The 20397-nt window shown below is 42.7% G+C and overlaps 1 protein-coding gene across 1 annotated transcript in view; it reads left to right on the forward strand.

Annotated features, from left to right (window-relative positions):
* LOC310784965 (glycerol-3-phosphate dehydrogenase 1-like protein) overlaps positions 1–17239 on the forward strand; it is a gene marked incomplete at its 5' end in the record, with an annotated part of 33157 nt that extends 15918 nt beyond the window's left edge. Inside the window, 5 exons of the mRNA XM_083645979.1 lie at positions 9957–10095; positions 15267–15379; positions 16166–16402; positions 16631–16737; positions 17110–17239. Of these exons, the coding sequence (XP_083502105.1) occupies positions 9957–10095; positions 15267–15379; positions 16166–16402; positions 16631–16737; positions 17110–17206 (693 nt within the window). The 3' untranslated portion in view covers positions 17207–17239. The remainder of the gene's footprint in view (positions 1–9956; positions 10096–15266; positions 15380–16165; positions 16403–16630; positions 16738–17109) is intronic.
* Between the last annotated feature and the right edge of the window lie 3158 nt (positions 17240–20397).

The raw sequence follows: 20397 nt of genomic DNA on the forward strand, positions 1-20397 counted from the left end.
TGTTTACCAAAATGCTGCTTGGCTGATCCCTCGTATTGTCCATATAAATAATACAAGCAATACAAGCCTTTTTTCAATATACAATGTTCAGAACTTATCTGTAGGCTATAAAAAATAACATGTAATACATATAATGGGATGACAAATAACAAGAAACAATAGAGTAATAAGTGAAACATGCAGCTACAACTACAAAAAATGAAATTAATGGGTGAAAACTATTGAGCAATGCATTATAATAATGACTGTGTGTGTGTGTGTGTGTGTGTGTGTGTGTGTGTGTGTGTCAGAGACAGAGACAGAGACAGACAGAGAGCAGGCAGCATACACAGGCAGTCAGGCACACAGAGCGGGAGGTACGGCTCTGGTGGGAGGGAGACAGACAGACACTGAGCGAGCGCTGTGATTGGCCAAATCTTATGACACGATAAGATCATTCAGTTTAGCACCGCGCGCATCGCTTTCTTCAATGAGGAAGTGGAAATCCAGACCTTGCAGAAAAGTTACAGTTACAAAGTTATTACAATTACTCACATAAGACCCTACATTTAATAGTTAGAAGGTTTTTGTGGATTTTGGTTTCCAGGGACTTCACCTAAAATGTGGATGACCATACTACGTTGTTTATTTATGTATGTATATTCTACTTTTTCCCACTCAACTCAGGCTGTGCCGTCATAAGAGCCACCGAGGGAAACAGGTGAAGAAGTCAGTGAGGACAGGCTCATTCTTTTCGAAGTCAAAAATCTCTCTGTTCTGTTGGCTCAAGTACATCTACAGGTACGTAGGGCTTAACAGCTGCTGCTTTCCCCATGTAAGTGGATGAGAATTTCTCTTTCTGGGCTGCATAGCGTCACATGCCGAGCAATACCGAGCTTGGCCACCATGTTCAATTTGCTTCACAGCCTGGCGCTGTTCCTGGGGGCCTCCTCTGCCCCTGCCATCCTGCATTTAAAAATGGCCCCCTTTTATATTTATATTTTAATATTTTTTAATATTTATGCTTACACCTTTTCAGATTTTCCCAGGGCCTGAGACTGCGTCAGATTGATATGATGCAGGATGGCTTTCCAAGAAGCAGTTGTACTCTCTCCATGATGAGTACAAAATTGAGGAATGTCTGCAAAACATCAATGAAGAGACGCAAAAGGAGGATGGGACAGACTCTGGGAGGACGGAGGGAGTTTGTAATGATTGATGAAAGCAACTTCTGCCACAAGAGAAAGGTCTGTATGACACTTTGAGGCCAAGTGTAATGTGCAACTACATCCTAGACCAGCGTTTCTCAACTGGTGGGTCGCGACCCAAAGGTGGGTCGCGGGGCCGTTTTGATTGGGTCGCGGACATTGGCCCAAAAAAAAAAAAGCCTGACCAGTTTTACTTGTTTAACAAGCTGAAGCATATGCTCTGCCTGTAATTCAAGAGAAGTCTGCCTTTTCATTTCATATTTAATTTTAGTTCAATTCAGATGATTGAAACTGGATTAGCATGGCCCCAGTTTAATTAAAAGTTATGACCAGTTTAACTAAAAAGCATATAGCCTGCCGGTGATTCAAGAAAAGTCTGCCTTTTTATTTCATATTACCGGTAGTTAAATTCAGACTATTGAAACTGGATTAGCATGACCAGGTTAACTTGTTTTATTATTATTATTAACTTGTTTAAAAACATATAGGCATGTAATTCAAGATAAGTCTGCCTTTTATTTCATATTTCATACAGTTCAAATAAGACTTTCTGAGCATGACCAGTTTGACTGGTTTAAATTTAAAAACATATAGGCCTGTAATTCAAGTCTGCCTTATTTCAATTGGTTTTTAGCCCTAGTTGCACTTCTGTTGCACTTTTTTGTTCATTTGAGGTTTATATGCATGAAGGCATTGTGTATTAAATTAATGCGCTATTTTTTGTGCAATATATTTGAGTGGTTTAAAAAAAATCTGAAATTTGGGTCGCGACTTCATGACAAGGAAAATAGTGGGTCCTGAGGCTACACCAGTTGAGAACCACTGTCCTAGACCATTGAGGTGAATGTTACTACAATCCGCAGGGTTGCCACAGGTCTGGAAAGTGCTTGAATGTAAAAAAAAGTAATCAAGCACTTTGATTATTATTTAAATAAAAATAAAGAACTAATAAATAGGTCCTTAAAATTGCTTGAATTTATCCTCCCTGAATCTGAGTTTGGTCCTCGTGCACTCCATCTCAAAATTGCGGGCCAAGCTTGATACTTTCTTACTTACAGTATTACTCTCCGGCTCGTAGCCTACTGTACTGTATCATTGCTGCTCGATATTGCTTTGAGTTTACTGATTCATTCCAATCTGTAAGCATGACTGGAAACAAATTTGCATTCGAGGACTTGTATGTATCTGTGAACATCTCTGTTCCAGAAATAATGTGTCCTTGAAAAGTGCTTGAAATCTATTGTTACAAAAGAGTGGCAACCCTGAATCTGGTTAATGAGATTTAGTGGGTGTGGTGTAGGGTTTAGTCACACATTGTTAGCAGAAAAGGAAAGTACTCAAGTACAAATACTTGAGTAGTTTTTGGAGGATTTGTACATTTTAAGTATTTGTATAATGCTATACTTTACTCGTACTTGAGTAAGGTTAATAATAAATATTCTACTTAAGTCATTTAAAATGTGGGGCGACCCAGTGGCTCACTTGTTAGAACGCATACCACAAAGGCTTACAGGCAATGTACACCAGTTGCGTTACGGCTGCGTTGCGGATCAGGTAAAACTGCCCGGATACATGCGGTACGGAAAAATTACGCACCTGTTCTATTTTTGTTGGATCCCGCATAAGTCTGACGGATTACATGAGTGTGGGTCTGTTCGCAGCCGTACCGCATCTGTTCCAGAGGCAGTGTACATTGCCTGTTAGTCCAAGCCTGGTTCGAATCCAACCTGTGGATCTTTGCCGCATGTCATCCACTATCTCTCCCCATCTTTCCTGTCTGCCAACTGTCCTATCCAATAAAGGAAAAATGCCCAATACAAAAAAAAAATACACTACACAGAGAACATAATTAAAGGGATGGGCCAACTTTTTTGGGGTTCAGGCCATTTGCCACATAGCCCATATCTAAACATGATAAACACTGTCTTTGTCTTCACTCACCGTGCAGTTCAGAGTGAGCTAGATAGATAGCTGACCATGCTGTTTGTCTTAGCTTAGATTTGTTGTTTATTCTGTCTTCTATTCTCTTACTGTGTGTTTTTGTATTTTAATTGTGTCATGTAATGTATATTTTGTCTTGGACCCCAGGAAGACTAGCTGACGTCTCGGCGGCAGCTAATGGGGATCCTTTTAATAAACCAAATCCACCCCTCCAGTTAGTTAGATTCCAAAATGAATGGGGGGTAATAGAACAATTGCATACTCCCGTTCAAATCACCAAAAACACATTTCAACAGCGCCAAAAAGCTCAATGTACATGTTGAGATCCGTGTACTAACCCAGCGATGAAATATGAATCAAAATATACGAGAAGCGATCATTTGAGATAGGTAAATAGATAGCCGGAAATACTTTCCAAACATTTTCGCCTGGCACAGTGAATTCGCACAGCGCCTCAAAACAGACAAAGAGTAACCGAGTATAACCAGTTACTTCCTGGTTTGCCAAGGTTTGCAGCAAACGGCGCATGCGCTGTGTGCAGGCAAACCAGGGAGTAACTTGAATTACTCTTGCTTGTGTGGAGTCATAATTTAAAGGATGAATGCCTAATAGAAGTCATGAATTAATTCTGCTATGGTAGTGGTAACATAAAAAGAGGGAAAAATGCAGGATTTAATTTATTTTATTTGTGCTTTTCGTGGGTTCTAAAAAAGTAACTTGACGCCAGATTTGTGCCTCGAGGACACAAATCAGTGTCATTTCTTTAAAAGGGATAAACAGGGATGAGAAATGAATCCAATATTTAGTGAATATACTCTGTATTTTACCAAGACAAAAATTATGTGTGTAAAATTGTCTTTTTGCTGATTTGTTACAGTATGCTAGAGGGAGAGTTGGGAGGACCTGGATGAGGAGAAAGTGGGTCTTCGGAATGCTTGGGCTGAAAGGTGACAGGAGAAGACCCATTCTTCGCCTGGTGAAGAAGCGATCACGCCAATACTTGATGCCACTCATTACACGACATGTGCGCCAAGGGACCACGATAATCTCAGATGAGTGGAGAGTATATATGAACGCGCTGGACAATGCTGGATACAATCATTTCTCAGTAAATCATAGCCGCTCTTTTGTGAACCCAAACACAGGGGCCCACACACAAAACATTGAACGCTCATGGTCCACATACAAGTCTCAGGTGTGGAGACTCCGTGGGAATCGAACTGAGGAAAAGCTAAAAGAGCACCTTTTTCTCATTGAGTGGACACATTGGCTTGCCAATGAGCACAAGGATGGTCCGCTTGGACAATTGCTGGATGACGTATGCCGACAGTACAAAGTGTAGCGAAACGACACTCCGCTGTAGATTTTTTTATTTTTATTATACAACTTCCATTTTCCAAGTCCAGCAGTCAGCCTCACTTAGCACGACTCTCCGCTTTAGAGAGGGAGGGAAAGTTCATCGCCGTGTGGAGGCCACAGTGATGAACTGTCCCTTCCTCTCCTGAGGGGAGCGCTGTGCTCAGTGAGGCTGCCTGCTGGACTCCCATGTTTTGCTCCATTTTATTGCAGGACACTCCGATGTAGAGAGGAAGGGAAAGTTCATCACCGTCCTCTCCTGTAGGGTGCAATTATAGCTTTTCTCTCTCCTTATTTATGCAAAAAACATTTATTTTATTTTATTATACAACTTCCATTTTCCAAGTCCAGCAGTCAGCCTCACTTAGCACGACTCTCCGCTTTAGAGAGGGAGGGAAAGTTCATCACCGTGTGGAGGCCACAGTGATGAACTGTCCCTTCCTCTCCTGAGGGGAGCGCTGTGCTCAGTGAGGCTGCCTGCTGGACTCCATGTTTTGCTCCATTTTATTGCAGGACACTCCGCTGTAGAGAGGAAAGGAAAGTTCATCACCGTCCTCTCCTGTAGGGTGCAATTATAGCTTTTCCTCTCTCCTTATTTATGCAAAAAACATTTATTTTATTTTATTATACAACTTCCATTTTCCAAGTCCAGCAGTCAGCCTCACTTAGCACGACTCTCCGCTTTAGAGAGGGAGGGAAAGTTCATCGCCGTGTGGAGGCCACAGTGATGAACTGTCCCTTCCTCTCCTGAGGGGAGCGCTGTGCTCAGTGAGGCTGCCTGCTGGACTCCATGTTTTGCTGGTCCTCTGGTGTTCTGTATGCACTTCAACCACTTTGTTAGATTTCGATATGTCCAGGATATCCTCACCGGTGGTCTGATACCTTAACCGTAACAAAAAAAACATTTAAATAAAATGTTGTGTTCCATATCTGTTGGAGATACATTTTTATCTGTGCTGCCATCTTGACAGGACAGGAGGACAGTGGTAAAAACATTTTTGACTTCCTGTTGCACTTGTTTTTCATATTTCCCCGTGATGGGTTAGAATTAGGTATCCAGTATAATAAGTGTGGATTCATTTAACCCCTACCCGACCCCTAAGAATGTAGAAGGAAGATGTCATGTTGTCCCCTCCTGTGGGGAGCGTTGTTCCCAATTGTAGTTAACAAGGCTGATTTTTCTCTGTCCGTATGTAACTGTCACTGAAGGGAGAGACACAGAGGTTTAGATTGTTTTTTTATTTAATGTGCAAAAAAGGAGGTGGTGTATTGGTTATAACTTGATTGTTGCAGCTGTTATTTGTTTTTAATATTTGCTGCCATGTTGACAGGATCTCTCACCTGTACATTTCATATCAACATTTCATATCACAAAGCACTTTATTCAGAGTCATTAAAGAACTCCCAGAGGAATATTTTTCTGCTGCTTTCCAGCCTCCGTGAGTACGACTCCGTTGTAGAGAGGAGGGGAAAGTTCATCACTGTGTGGAGGCCACAGTGATGAACTGTCTCTTCCTCTCCTCTGGGGTACACTCTTCCCAATTCGAGCTAACAAGGCAGGTTTTTTTCTCCTTATTTATGCAGATTTTATAATTTGTTTATTTATTATACTATTTACATTTTCAAAGTCCAGCAGTCAGCCTCAGTGAGCACGACTCTCCGCTGTAGAGAGGAGGGGATAGTTCATCACCGTGTGGAGGCCACAGTGATGAACTATCCCTTTCTCTCCTGAGGGGAGCGCTGTGGCTAACAAGGCTGTTTTATTTGTCTTTATTGGCTCAGTTGGATTTGTTTTTTCTTTAATGTGCTTGTTCCAAATGTGTTGTGTCCCATATCTGTTGGAGGTACATTTCTATCTGTGCTGCCATCTTGACAGGACAGGAGGACAGTGGTAAAAACATTTTTGACTTCCTCCTGTTGTACTTGTTTTTCATATTTCCCCCTGATGGGTTAGAATTAGGTATATAATAAGTGTGGATTAATTTAACCCCTACCCGACCCCTAAGAATGTAGAAGGAAGATGTAATGTTGCATGGTCATTAACAATTGAGACATATTTGTTCGGTAAGGTGATGCTTACTAACATGTTAAGTAATGGTAAAGTAAGCAGGAAGTAATGGTATATTCCTTACTCACAACTCAGTAAGATGTACTGCTTTACTTGAGGGGGCACAAACATGTTAACTAATGGTAAAGTAAGCAGGAAGTAATGGTGTATTCCTTAGTAACTACTCAGTAAGATGTACTGCTTCACTTGAGGGGGCACAAACATGGGAACTAATGGTAAAGTAAGCAGGAAGTAATGGTGTATTCCTTAGTAACTACTCAGTAAGATGTACTGCTTCACTTGAGGGGGCACAAACATGGGAACTAATGGTAAAGTAAGCAGGAAGTAATGGTGTATTCCTTAGTAACTACTCAGTAAGATGTACTGCTTCACTTGAGGGGGCACAAACATGGGAACTAATGGTAAAGTAAGCAGGAAGTAATGGTGTATTCCTTAGTAACTACTCAGTAAGATGTACTGCTTCACTTGAGGGGGCACAAACATGGGAACTAATGGTAAAGTAAGCAGGAAGTAATGGTGTATTCCTTAGTAACTACTCAGTAAGATGTACTGCTTCACTTGAGGGGGCACAAACATGGGAACTAATGGTAAAGTAAGCAGGAAGTAATGGTGTATTCCTTAGTAACTACTCAGTAAGATGTACTGCTTCACTTGAGGGGGCACAAACATGGGAACTAATGGTAAAGTAAGCAGGAAGTAATGGTGTATTCCTTAGTAACTACTCAGTAAGATGTACTGCTTCACTTGAGGGGGCACAAACATGGGAACTAATGGTAAAGTAAGCAGGGAGTAATGGTGTATTCCTTAGTAACTACTCAGTAAGATGTACTGCTTCACTTGAGGGGGCACAAACATGGGAACTAATGGTAAAGTAAGCAGGAAGTAATGGTGTATTCCTTAGTAACTACTCAGTAAGATGTACTGCTTCACTTGAGGGGGCACAAACATGGGAACTAATGGTAAAGTAAGCAGGAAGTAATGGTGTATTCCTTAGTAACTACTCAGTAAGATGTACTGCTTCACTTGAGGGGGCACAAACATGGGAACTAATGGTAAAGTAAGCAGGAAGTAATGATGCACTAACATGGTAAGTAATGGTAAGGTAATCATGAAGTAACGATGAGTACTCATGAACAACTGGTAAGTATTTGGTGGAGTCATGCTCACGAACATGGTAACTAATAGTCAGTTCTTAAGGAACTACCTGTTCATGAACTAGTGAAATATTAAAAATAAAAATTTTTAGGGAAGTAATCATTACTTACTGGTTCGTTAACATGGTAACTAATGGTCAGTTCTTTAGTAACTACCATGGGAACTAATGGTCAGTTCTTAAGTAACTACCATTAAGGATCTTTAAGGAACTACCCATTAACTATTAATGAACTAGTGAATGAAAACATATAAAAAAAAAAAAAAATTAGGGAAGTAATCATTACTTACTGGTTCGTTAACATGGTAACTAATGGTCAGTTCTTAAGTAACTACCATTAAGGAACTACCTATCAACTACTCATTAACTAATCATTAACTATTCATGAACTAATGGTTCGTTCCTTACTCGTTCCTCAGTAACTACCCATTTTTTGTGTTACAGTATTATGAAGTGTTACCCAAATGACAATTTCTCCCAAAGGAAAGGTACAGGTTATAAATAACAAGAGAGGCTTAGTTCCTCGTTTGGCCCATTTGGTTCAACAGTATTTAGGCTGTGAATCCAAAATGCTTCTCTTCTTAACAGTTTATTGACAGTGTCGCCTCCTCTCTGTGAGGGAGACACATGCTCAATACCCCAGAATTTCAGTGTGGCAGCAGAGCCATGCTGGGCCTGAGCATAGTGTCTCGCTATTGCATAATCCATGTTGTGGTTGCGGATTGCAGCCTTGTGTTCAGCAATACGGACTTTTAATGCCCGTTTGGTCTGTCCGACATACACCATCCCGCACGGACACTTCAGAATATAAACCACATGTGTGGTGCTGCAGTTTATGAATGAGTTAATTTTATACTTTTTACCAGTCCGTGGGTGAGAAAATTGTTTGGTGTCGGCGGAGTTGGAACAGTGGGTACAGTGACCACATCTGTAAAAACCAGAGGGAGGGGCGGGTAACCACGTAGGCTTAGGGGGGGGTGTCATGGTACTGTGAACCAGTCTGTCTCTTATTGACCGAGATCTCCTGAAAGAAATTAACGGAGGCTCTAAACACAGTGACTTGAGTGCAGGGTCGCTCTGTAGAACGTGCCAGTGTTTGTTGATGGTGTGTTTGATCTCTCCACCGATTGGAGAGAACTCCGTGGAGAAACAGAGGCGTGTGTTGAAAAAAATATCTTCAAATGTCTTAAATCATATTATGCAAACCCTGGGTTTTAAAATACATTTAATACAGTTAAAGATAAGGGTTTCAAGTCTTGAAATAAGTTTTAGAGGACATTGATTTTAATTTTCTTTAAAAGGGGTATTAATTCAACCCCTTACATCGTGACTTTACGCTTAATTTCCCCCTTAGCTTCAAATTTTGCAATTGTCTTTTCTGTTCTTTTCTCTTTACTGTAGGACAGTATCACATACATATTCTGTGTCTGCTTGTTCCAGCACTTCATTGAAGCTATAGAAACCAAGACTCTGCCATTCTGCTTATGAGTCCAATTCTTTATCGATTCCTGACCAATTTTCTTTGTGGGGAAAAAGTAGGCCTACGCAGGTTTTCTGCCTGCTATTGGTCCGTGATCGGCAAGCTGTGCGATTACTGGACAGACGACCTGTCAATCACCCCCAAAACAGTCTATGCTATCGTCCATTTTACTCTAAATGGGTGAGTTATATAAAAATGCACCCCCCACACAGTTGTTATGAAAGGTGAAATTAGCTATATAGGCCAAAACCATGTTTTGCTCCATAAACATGCTTAATCACAGTTACAAAGTGGGGCATTTTAACATGGGGCTGAATGGGAATGACTCCATTTTGGGTCCAGCCTCAAGTGGCCATTCGAGGAACTACAGCTTTTAGGATCACTTCCGCAGCTTCCTCTGTAAAACCCCGAGCTAGCCCCACTGGTTGGGACTGACGGGGTTGAAGAAGCCTTGATGAAACTGTGTCTGTGTTTGGATTTGTCATGTGTGTGCTTGGGCTCTCCATGCACCAGTATTGAGACGGAGAGCTCATAATGGAGCCGCTCGGTGTCTGATTTAAAGTCAATCACCAGACGGCGCATCTGTCTCAGCACAGCACATCTGTTTGACTCAGTCTGACAGGGGCCTGTTGTCCTCATGCCTCACTCTGTGGGTCTGTGCTGCCCGGCCACATTTAGTCAACATTAGAGGGAATCTGTGGAGGATGCAACCATCATTTAAGATCTTTTCTCTTCTCTCTCTCTCTCTCTCTCTCTATGTGTGTGTGTCAGGGGATTGACGAGGGTCCCGAGGGCCTGAAGTTGATCTCTGACATCGTCCGGGAGAAAATGGGGATCGACGTCAGCGTCCTCATGGGGGCCAACATCGCCAACGAGGTTGCGGCCGAGAAGTTCTGTGAAACCACCATTGGTAAGAAGCCTCCTGGTGGCTGTGGTGCTTTAACATGGTCAGGGAAATGTACTGCTAAAATAACTTTCGACTTCAAAGTTGGCAAATGAAAGGAGGTGGCTGAGCACATTTGTAGTAGTTACCTGGTTATTTAGTTGGATCAGGTAGTTTATTTCAGTGATTCGTAAAACACAGAGCATTCATACAAAAGTATGTGGATGACAAGAAAGTCAATGCTTGTTTCCAATGTGGTGACTGTTGTAATGGAAAAGAGATACTGAGATGCAGTTAGTGCTGGCAGCTTCCTTATTACTTTGAATATCTATATTATAAGACCATCCATATGCTACATGCATAACCTTTATATACATAACCTTTTGAAATATCTTTGTCTGCTGTTTATTTTGCTCAGTGTTAATATGTGTACTCAAAATAACCTAAACATAAAGTTGTCAAGATAAATGAGGTTTGAGCCAGAGTGAATGTAGTGTTGGTAAATAACTTAAATATCCCATCATCCTGATAAATGTCATTCAATTCAATATGACTCACCTGTGTAGGTGTCTTTTTGTAATTATGTAAATATCAATATGAAGGGAAACAATCATAGCATTATGCAGGTGGTAAAGTCTTAAGAAATGGTCCAGTGGGGAAGAAAGGTAAACCTACAGGAGTAACTCAGAAAGCACATCCCATAATGAAAGGCAAAGCTGACATTAGAGTTTTTCCACTGCCCCTGATTCACGTTGGTACACAGTAGAGACAGACTCCTCTGTGTTTCCACTGCACCTGACTTCACGTTGGTAGACAGAGACACTCTTCTGATGCGTTTTCACTGCACCTGACTTCACATTGGTAGACAGAGACACTCTTCTGATGTGTTTTCAGTGCACCTGACTTCACATTGGTAGACAGAGACACTCTTCTGATGTGTTTTCAGTGCACCTGACTTCACATTGGTAGACAGAGACACTCTTCTGATGTGTTTTCAGTGCACCTGACTTCACATTGGTACACAGTAGAGACACTCTTCTGATGTGTTTTCAGTGCACCTGACTTCAGATTGGTACACAGTAGAGACAGACTCCTCTGATGTGTTTCCACTGCACCTGACTTCAGATTGGTACACAGTAGAGACAGACTCCTGATGTGTTTTCACTGCACCTGACTTCAGATTGGTACGCAGTAGAGACAGACTCCTCTGATGTGTTTTCACTGCACCTGACTTCAGATTGGTACACAGTAGAGACAGACTCCTGATGTGTTTCCACTGCACCTGACTTCAGATTGGTACACAGTAGAGACAGACTCCTGATGTGTTTCCACTGCACCTGACTTCAGATTGGTACACAGTAGAGACAGACTCCTGATGTGTTTTCACTGCACCTGACTTCACGTTGGTACATACACAGTAGAGACACTCTTCTCTGATGTGTTTTCACTGCACCTGACTTCACGTTGGTACATACACAGTAGAGACACTCTTCTCTGATGTGTTTTCACTGCACCTGACTTCACGTTGGTACATACACAGTAGAGACACTCTTCTCTGATGTGTTTTCACTGCACCTGACTTCACATTGGTACACAGTAGAGACAGACTCCTCTGATGTGTTTTCACTGCATCTGACTTCAGATTGGTACACAGTAGAGACAGACTCCTGATGTGTTTTCACTGCACCTGACTTCAGATTGGTACACAGTAGAGACAGACTCCTCTGATGTGTTTTCACTGCATCTGACTTCAGATTGGAACACAGTAGAGACAGACTCCTCTGATGTGTTTTCACTGCATCTGACTTCAGATTGGTACGCAGTAGAGACAGACTCCTGGTGTGTTTTCACTGCACCTGACTTCAGATTGGTACGCAGTAGAGACAGACTCCTGGTGTGTTTTCACTGCACCTGACTTCAGATTGGTACGCAGTAGAGACAGACTCCTGGTGTGTTTTCACTGCATCTGACTTCAGATTGGTACGCAGTAGAGACAGACTCCTCTGATGTGTTTTCACTGCACCTGACTTCAGATTGGTACACAGTAGAGACAGACTCCTCTGATGTGTTTCCACTGCACCTGACTTCAGATTGGTACACAGTAGAGACAGACTCCTGGTGTGTTTTCACTGCACCTGACTTCACATTGGTACACAGTAGAGACAGACTCCTCTGATGTGTTTTCACTGCACCTGACTTCACATTGGTACACAGTAGAGACAGACTCCTCTGATGTGTTTCCACTGCACCTGACTTCAGATTGGTACACAGTAGAGACAGACTCCTGGTGTGTTTTCACTGCACCTGACTTCAGATTGGTACGCAGTAGAGACAGACTCCTCTGATGTGTTTTCACTGCACCTGACTTCAGATTGGTACGCAGTAGAGACAGACTCCTCTGATGTGTTTTCACTGCACCTGACTTCAGATTGGTATGCAGTAGAGACAGACTCCTGGTGTGTTTTCACTGCACCTGACTTCAGATTGGTACGCAGTAGAGACAGACTCCTCTGATGTGTTTCCACTGCACCTGACTTCAGATTGGTACGCAGTAGAGACAGACTCCTGGTGTGTTTTCACTGCACCTGACTTCAGATTGGTACGCAGTAGAGACAGACTCCTCTGATGTGTTTTCACTGCACCTGACTTCAGATTGGTACACAGTAGAGACAGACTCCTCTGATGTGTTTCCACTGCACCTGACTTCAGATTGGTACACAGTAGAGACAGACTCCTGGTGTGTTTTCACTGCACCTGACTTCAGATTGGTACGCAGTAGAGACAGACTCCTCTGATGTGTTTTCACTGCACCTGACTTCAGATTGGTACGCAGTAGAGACAGACTCCTGATGTGTTTTCACTGCACCTGACTTCACATTGGTACACAGTAGAGACAGACTCCTGATGTGTTTTCACTGCACCTGACTTCACATTGGTACGCAGTAGAGACAGACTCCTCTGATGTGTTTCCACTGCACCTGACTTAAGATTGGTACACAGTAGAGATAGACTCCTGATGTGTTTTCACTGCACCTGACTTCAGATTGGTACACAGTAGAGACAGACTCCTGATGTGTTTTCACTGCACCTGACTTCAGATTGGTACACAGTAGAGACAGACTCCTGATGTGTTTTCACTGCACCTGACTTCAGATTGGTACGCAGTAGCGACAGACTCCTCTCTGTTTTCACTGCACCTGACTTCACATTGGTACACAGTAGAGACAGACTCCTCTCTGTTTTCACTGCACCTGACTTCAGATTGGTACGCAGTAGAGACAGACTCCTGATGTGTTTTCACTGCACCTGACTTCACGTTGGTACACAGTAGAGACAGACTCCTCTGATGTGTTTCCACTGCACCTGACTTCACGTTGGTACACAGTAGAGACAGACTCCTCTGATATGTTTCCACTGCACCTGACTTCAGATTGGTACACAGTAGAGTCAGACTCCTCTGATGTGTTTTCACTGCACCGGACTTCACATTGGTACACAGTAGAGACAGACTCCTCTGATGTGTTTCCACTGCACCTGACTTCAGATTGGTACACAGTAGAGACAGACTCCTCTGATGTTTCCACTGCACCTGACTTCAGATTGGTACACAGTAGAGACAGACTCCTGATGTGTTTTCACTGCACCTGACTTCACATTGGTACACAGTAGAGACAGACTCCTCTGATGTGTTTCCACTGCACCTGACTTCACGTTGGTACACAGTAGAGACAGACTCCTGATGTGTTTCCACTGCACCTGACTTCACGTTGGTACACAGTAGAGACAGACTCCTCTGATGTGTTTCCACTGCACCTGACTTCACATTGGTACACAGTAGAGACAGACTCCTGATGTGTTTTCACTGCACCTGACTTCACATTGGTACACAGTAGAGACAGACTCCTCTGATGTGTTTTCACTGCACCTGACTTCACATTGGTACACAGTAGAGACAGACTCCTCTGATGTGTTTTCACTGCACCTGACTTCACGTTGGTACACAGTAGAGACAGACTCCTCTGATGTGTTTTCACTGCACCTGACTTCACGTTGGTACACAGTAGAGACAGACTCCTCTGATGTGTTTTCACTGCACCTGACTTCACGTTGGTACACAGTAGAGACAGACTCCTGATGTGTTTCCACTGCACCTGACTTCACGTTGGTACACAGTAGAGACAGACAGACTCCTCTGATGTGTTTCCACTAGGGATGCACGATATATCGGCAATCATATCGGTATCGGCCGATGTTAGTCATTTTTTAACATATCGGTATCGGTCAGATGTTGCAATGTTAATATCGGTTATCGGTATCAGCCAAATTCTTCACATTGAGATGAAATAATGCAGTAAATCTATGATTTATGGGCTTTTACAAATGTTTTTGAAATAAAGAAATGCATAACTTTTTCAAATTCAGTGTTTACATGTGTTTTTCAGTATGTACAAAATTGTATTATCATAGAAATGTGTTTTTATACAGATCATATCGACATCGGTAAATATCGGTTATCGGCCATAACCGCAATCTTAATATCGGTTATCGGCATCGGCCAAAATTTTCATATCGGTGCATCCCTAGTTTCCAATGCACCTGACTTCAGATTGGTACGCAGTAGAGACAGACTCCTGATGTGTTTTCACTGCACCTGACTTCAGATTGGTACACAGTAGAGACAGACTCCTCTGATGTGTTTTCACTGCACCTGACTTCAGATTGGTACACAGTAGAGACAGACTCCTGATGTGTTTTCACTGCACCTGACTTCACATTGGTACACAGTAGTATCATAGAAATGTGTTTTTATACAGATCATATCGACATCGGTAAATATCGGTTATCGGCCATAACCACAATCTTAATATCGGTTATCGGCATCGGCCAAAATTTTCATATCGGTGCATCCCTAGTTTCCAATGCACCTGACTTCAGATTGGTACGCAGTAGAGACAGACTCCTGATGTGTTTTCACTGCACCTGACTTCAGATTGGTACACAGTAGAGACAGACTCCTCTGATGTGTTTTCACTGCACCTGACTTCAGATTGGTACACAGTAGAGACAGACTCCTGATGTGTTTTCACTGCACCTGACTTCACATTGGTACACAGTAGAGACAGACTCCTCTGATGTGTTTCCACTGCACCTGACTTCAGATTGGTACGCAGTAGAGACAGACTCCTCTGTGTTTTCAGGCAGTACGGTTGTGGAGAACGGCCTGCTGTTTAAAGAGCTGCTGCAGACTCCCAACTTCCGCATCACAGTGGTGGATGATGCTGACACAGTGGAGCTGTGTGGAGCTCTGAAGGTACAGACGCTACCGCACACACACACACACACACACAGACACACAGACACACACACACACACACACACACACACACACACACACACACACCTGAAGAAATAGGACTATACCTGAAACCCCTCCTAAATAATCATGTTTCAGTTTGGTGAAATGGTACTTTAAATCATACCTTCATTTTATTTCATACATTTCACGTGAATGACTAGGGAAGATTTGTTCTGGCCGAGCAATTTGATTGGACAAGAGGCATTCCATGAGTGCTGATATACAGTATAATAACAGCTGTGATTATCTTTGACACTCGGCCTGCGAGTTCGTGCCTCCAACAAAATCACAGCTGTGCTGTCCAGTACAGCAGCACTCCCTCTCGTGTCATCTTGCTTAAGTATGTTGTAAAAAAAAATCAAGTCTGTTCCCCTTCTCATATTTAACACTTAAATACTTTTTTATTTTTATTGACCTATGCACCTACAATTCCGGCACTGACAATCTGGCTCTGTTAGTTGTCTCGTGTTGCTTTGAAAAGTCATACAAGTAATGATGGTCAGACCTTCTTTAAAGCTGACACATACTACTAACATGATTCACTTGTGTGTGTGCCTTTGTCATTTAGATTTTATTGCTTCAAAGTATATTTTGTCCACCCCCTGTGTGTCTATAGAGCATGCTTACTAAACATCAAAAATCTTTCTCAACACATCTTTAGTCCATTACTATCTGAATCTATCTACATTCTACACATAAACTATGAAAGTAAATGTATGTCCTCCCTCTCTCTGGCACCAGAACATCGTAGCGGTGGGTGCAGGCTTCTGTGACGGGCTGCGCTGCGGCGACAACACCAAGGCGGCCGTGATCCGTCTGGGGTTGATGGAGATGATCGCCTTCGCCAAGCTGTTCTCCAAGGACGGCTCAGTCTCCTCGGCCACCTTCCTGGAGAGCTGCGGCGTGGCCGACCTCATCACCACCTGCTACGGCGGCCGCAACCGCCGCGTGGCCGAGGCCTTTGCCAAGACCGGAAAGGTATGAGCTACGAGGTCCTGGAAAAGTCTTCAAAATGTCTTAAAGGATACGTTCACCAAATTTTTTTTAAATTGTCATCATCTACTCACCCCTATGCCGGTGGAAGGTTAGGTGAAGTTTTTACTCCACAAAACATTTGTGGGGTTTTCCAGGGAAACAGAGTTACAGCATTCTCCTAAACAATTGAAGTGAATGGTGAACAACTTGTCTTGTCCTGTTCACTGTCAGAGCATAGAGGAGCTGGAGAAGGAGATGTTGAATGGACAGAAGCTCCAGGGCCCTGCAACCTCGGCTGAAGTTTACCACATCCTCAAACAGAAGGGCCTGGTGGACAAGTCAGTACAGAGTTTCTCTCTCTACCTCTGTCTCACTGTCTATGAGCCGGTCTCTGTCTATCTCTTGTTTGGTATGGTATTTATAGGTGCTATAATGAAGCATTTTAGCATCAATAAATCATCATCACATTACATTTTAGACGGTGTTCTCATTTGTTTACAGCAATTATACCAAGGTATTACAATTAATCTTACAATGATATACTGATCTTTAAAAATGCGACACATGGCACCTTTAAAGTGGATGATGCTCTGAATACAAAGCTGTTGATCATTTCTGTCCAGGCTCGACCACGCTTCTGCCATGAACTGCACATTTCTGCTGCACCCTCTTGCTCCCCTCGTGACTCTGTCGCGGTCCCCTCCCTCCAGGTTCCCTCTGTTTACGGCCGTGTATCAGATCTGTTTCAATGGGAAACCCGTCCAGGAAATGATTTCCTGCCTGCAGAGCCACCCGGAGCACCTGTGATGAGGACGAGGCACCCCAGGGTGATGCAAGGGCATTTATACAGGCGGGTGTTTCACAAACATCTTGACGCTAAGATCATATTAGCATAATCTTCCCCTTGCTGTCAAACCTTCCACCTTTTTTTTTCAACCTTTTTTTAGTAAAAATAGATTTCTTTATTTATTTTTAGCTGGTGATGATGATGCGTTTTTGAAATGATACAGATACTGTGTCATGGGATTTGGAATATAAGCCATACTCGGGATATAAACGACCATGTTCTTTTTCAATTTATGTACAACAAATGGAGGTATAAGAAATGTGTAGTTGCAACAGCACTTACAAACTAACAGCGTGCAGTGTTAAGATGCTGGGAGGAAACTGTTCCCTTGATAGATTTAGCTCTGCTGAATATGAATCTCCCATCAGACGTCCAGCTGAACGGTCAGTCGGATAAGGAAGAATGCATGTGCAGAGAGGTGTAGCGTAATGGAGCAGATATGACATAACATAGAAATGTTACAATCCTGCTCATACGCATCGGCTCCCTCCTCCCTCCCTCCCTCCTCACTGTTTCACTGCTGTTTCATGGAGATGGGAGGTCGATAGCAGGGGTGGGAATCACAAGTTTGATCACGATGCGTTTCGATCTCGATTCATTTGACAACGATGCGATTTTTGCCGATATCACAAAGTCTGCCATGATGCAATTCAATTCAGGGGGCTGCGATCGATATTAGAAGATATGTCCCACAATATGCCCACAATCAGTTCAACAATCAGTAAAAAAAAAAAAAAGCAACTAAAATATAATTTGACAATTTTATTGTTGAGCTCTTAGACATTTAAATGAAACACAATCTATTCTTTTTAATAAAAGCATAATGTTTATTTCTTTTATGTCTGGTCATAGCGATTAAAGCTGCATTCAGCTATGTTTTGTGTTCAAATAAGTGTTAAATGGCTCTATATTCTGACGGCAATCACTGAAATGGAGTGTTTGGTCAGTGACTTGAAACCCCCAACCCCCCACTCTCCTCTATCTCTCTCCTGTAGTCCAACCGTAACTCATAGAGACTCCGGATCATTGGATTCGGGGTGAAAAAATACATATAGTCCTTTAAAGGGAGCACGATCTGACCTTCCGTTTCCAAGAAAATGTCCACTTTTCTCTGATTGGATAGTTTGAGGTCAGCGCCAATTTTGATCCAATCAGAGAAAAGTTGACATTTTTGGAGAAACGGAAGGTCCAATCGCGATGCCTCTAAGGGACTACGGTATATGTATTTTTTCACCCCGAATCCAATGCCGCCATCCGTTTGGTTGCAGAGATACGTCTGCCCATGCAGGACTACAGGAGAGAGATAGAGGACAGCGGGGGTTGGGGGTTTCAAGTCACTGACCAAACACTCTATTTCAGTGATTGCTGTCAGAATATAGAGCCATTTAACACTTATTTTAACACAAAAACATCACTGAATGCAGCTTTAATATCGATGTTTTCACTGTGGATCGAGGCAGTTGGATTGTTGATCATTGACTCGATGCAGATCGATGCATCTTGCCACCCCTAATAGATAGCAGCCATACAACCCTGCAAAATCTTTAAGGTCCATCCCTGTTGATGACAAATTCTTAGACCAGGACTTTCCACAAACATACCAGGGGCCAAATGTATAAACCATGTGTACACACGAAAAGTGTGCTGCACCACTTTCCACACAGGTTTCTGAATGTATAATGGGCCGTGAGAATGTGTGTACTGCTACACATCTCTCTCATCATGCACACTGTACGCAGTCTTCTGAGTCCCACTAGTGTGATGTGGCTAAAAAGGATAATGTAAGTGTGAATTATTTGGGTGACCTTTTATTTAGAGCTTTTTGGAGTTACGCAGATTTCTACACCTAAACCTACACAGAGTTTTATACATTTGGCCCCAGGAGTTAAGACCACCTTTGTGTCAGGAAAAAAGTAGAGTCCGCACACTGCGTAGACTTACTCCCAGTAGGTTTATTGTATGGATTTACGTTTCGATCATTTCAATCTTCATCAGAATGATTATGTTTGTATTGTAAGACCTAGTCTCTCCCCAGACTCAAATATTACGTTGAATCGCTGCGCTCCGCATACTACATAAGTGAGTCTGTGCCAGTTCACAGCCACTGCTGGTTTTGAAGGCGGGTTGAAATTGAATGAGTGACAGGTCGTAGCACCGATGAGAGAGCGGTTCGAAAAATGGGCTGCGCCTCCCGTGTTGTCTGATCGCAAAGTCGTTACTGATTGGAGAGGACTGAAGCCATCACTGGCATATGACTGGCCAAGTGAACGGTTCCCTCCCATAACCAGCCCTCTGAGGGAAAGTGTCCCAGACCCAGAGAGAGATCTGCAGCATGCAGTAACGTAGTGTATCAGCGTAAGAACTCTCATGGGTCTGGTGTTGAGACTAGGTAAGACCACCTTTTGTTTCCTTACAAACAAATGAATAAAAAGACATTCTTATACTGCATTTACAACACAGTATTAGCATCCTAAGCTTTTTCTAAACTACAAGGGGAGAAGATATGATACGCCTATCAATTGGAATTTTAATGACACATGTATTTGTAAGGTATTTGGGGGGGGGAGACGAGGCCCCAGCTCTGTTGTCATGCGTTTCTGAATCTGATTATGCAATAGTGTTATTGCCTTTTTGACAATTATACCTGCCTCTCTCTCCATTCTCCATCTAGTGAGAGAGCTGCCACAGTTCCAACAAGGTGCTCCTCTCTCTCTCTCTCACTCTCACTCTCACTCTCACTCTCACTCTCACTCTCACACACACACACACACACACACTCACTCACTCACTCACTCACTCACTCACTCACTCACTCACTCACTCACTCACTCACTCACTCACTCACTCACTCACACTCACACTCTATCACAAGAGTGCCACCTTGAGGCTCTTGTGGGACATCACATGCCTCTTAGCATGGACTGGCACCACTTTAACATCTCAGCTCCCATACTTATTTTAAACCACTGTTTATTTCCCTGCTGCAACACCACACCTGCAGATCTTTCTTTACTAAATTAATTTCTTGTTGTCCTAAACTTGTCCTAAATGAAAGAAAGTTTTATTTTCGTGTCAGGACAATTCCTTGACCCATCCCATATGGGATTATCAGACACATCAACATTCAATAATTAACAAAACAAGAACATTC

The sequence above is a fragment of the Poromitra crassiceps genome, assembly GCF_964638095.1.
Source record: "Poromitra crassiceps genome assembly, chromosome: 1".
Classification (NCBI taxonomy): Eukaryota; Metazoa; Chordata; class Actinopteri; order Beryciformes; family Melamphaidae; genus Poromitra; species Poromitra crassiceps.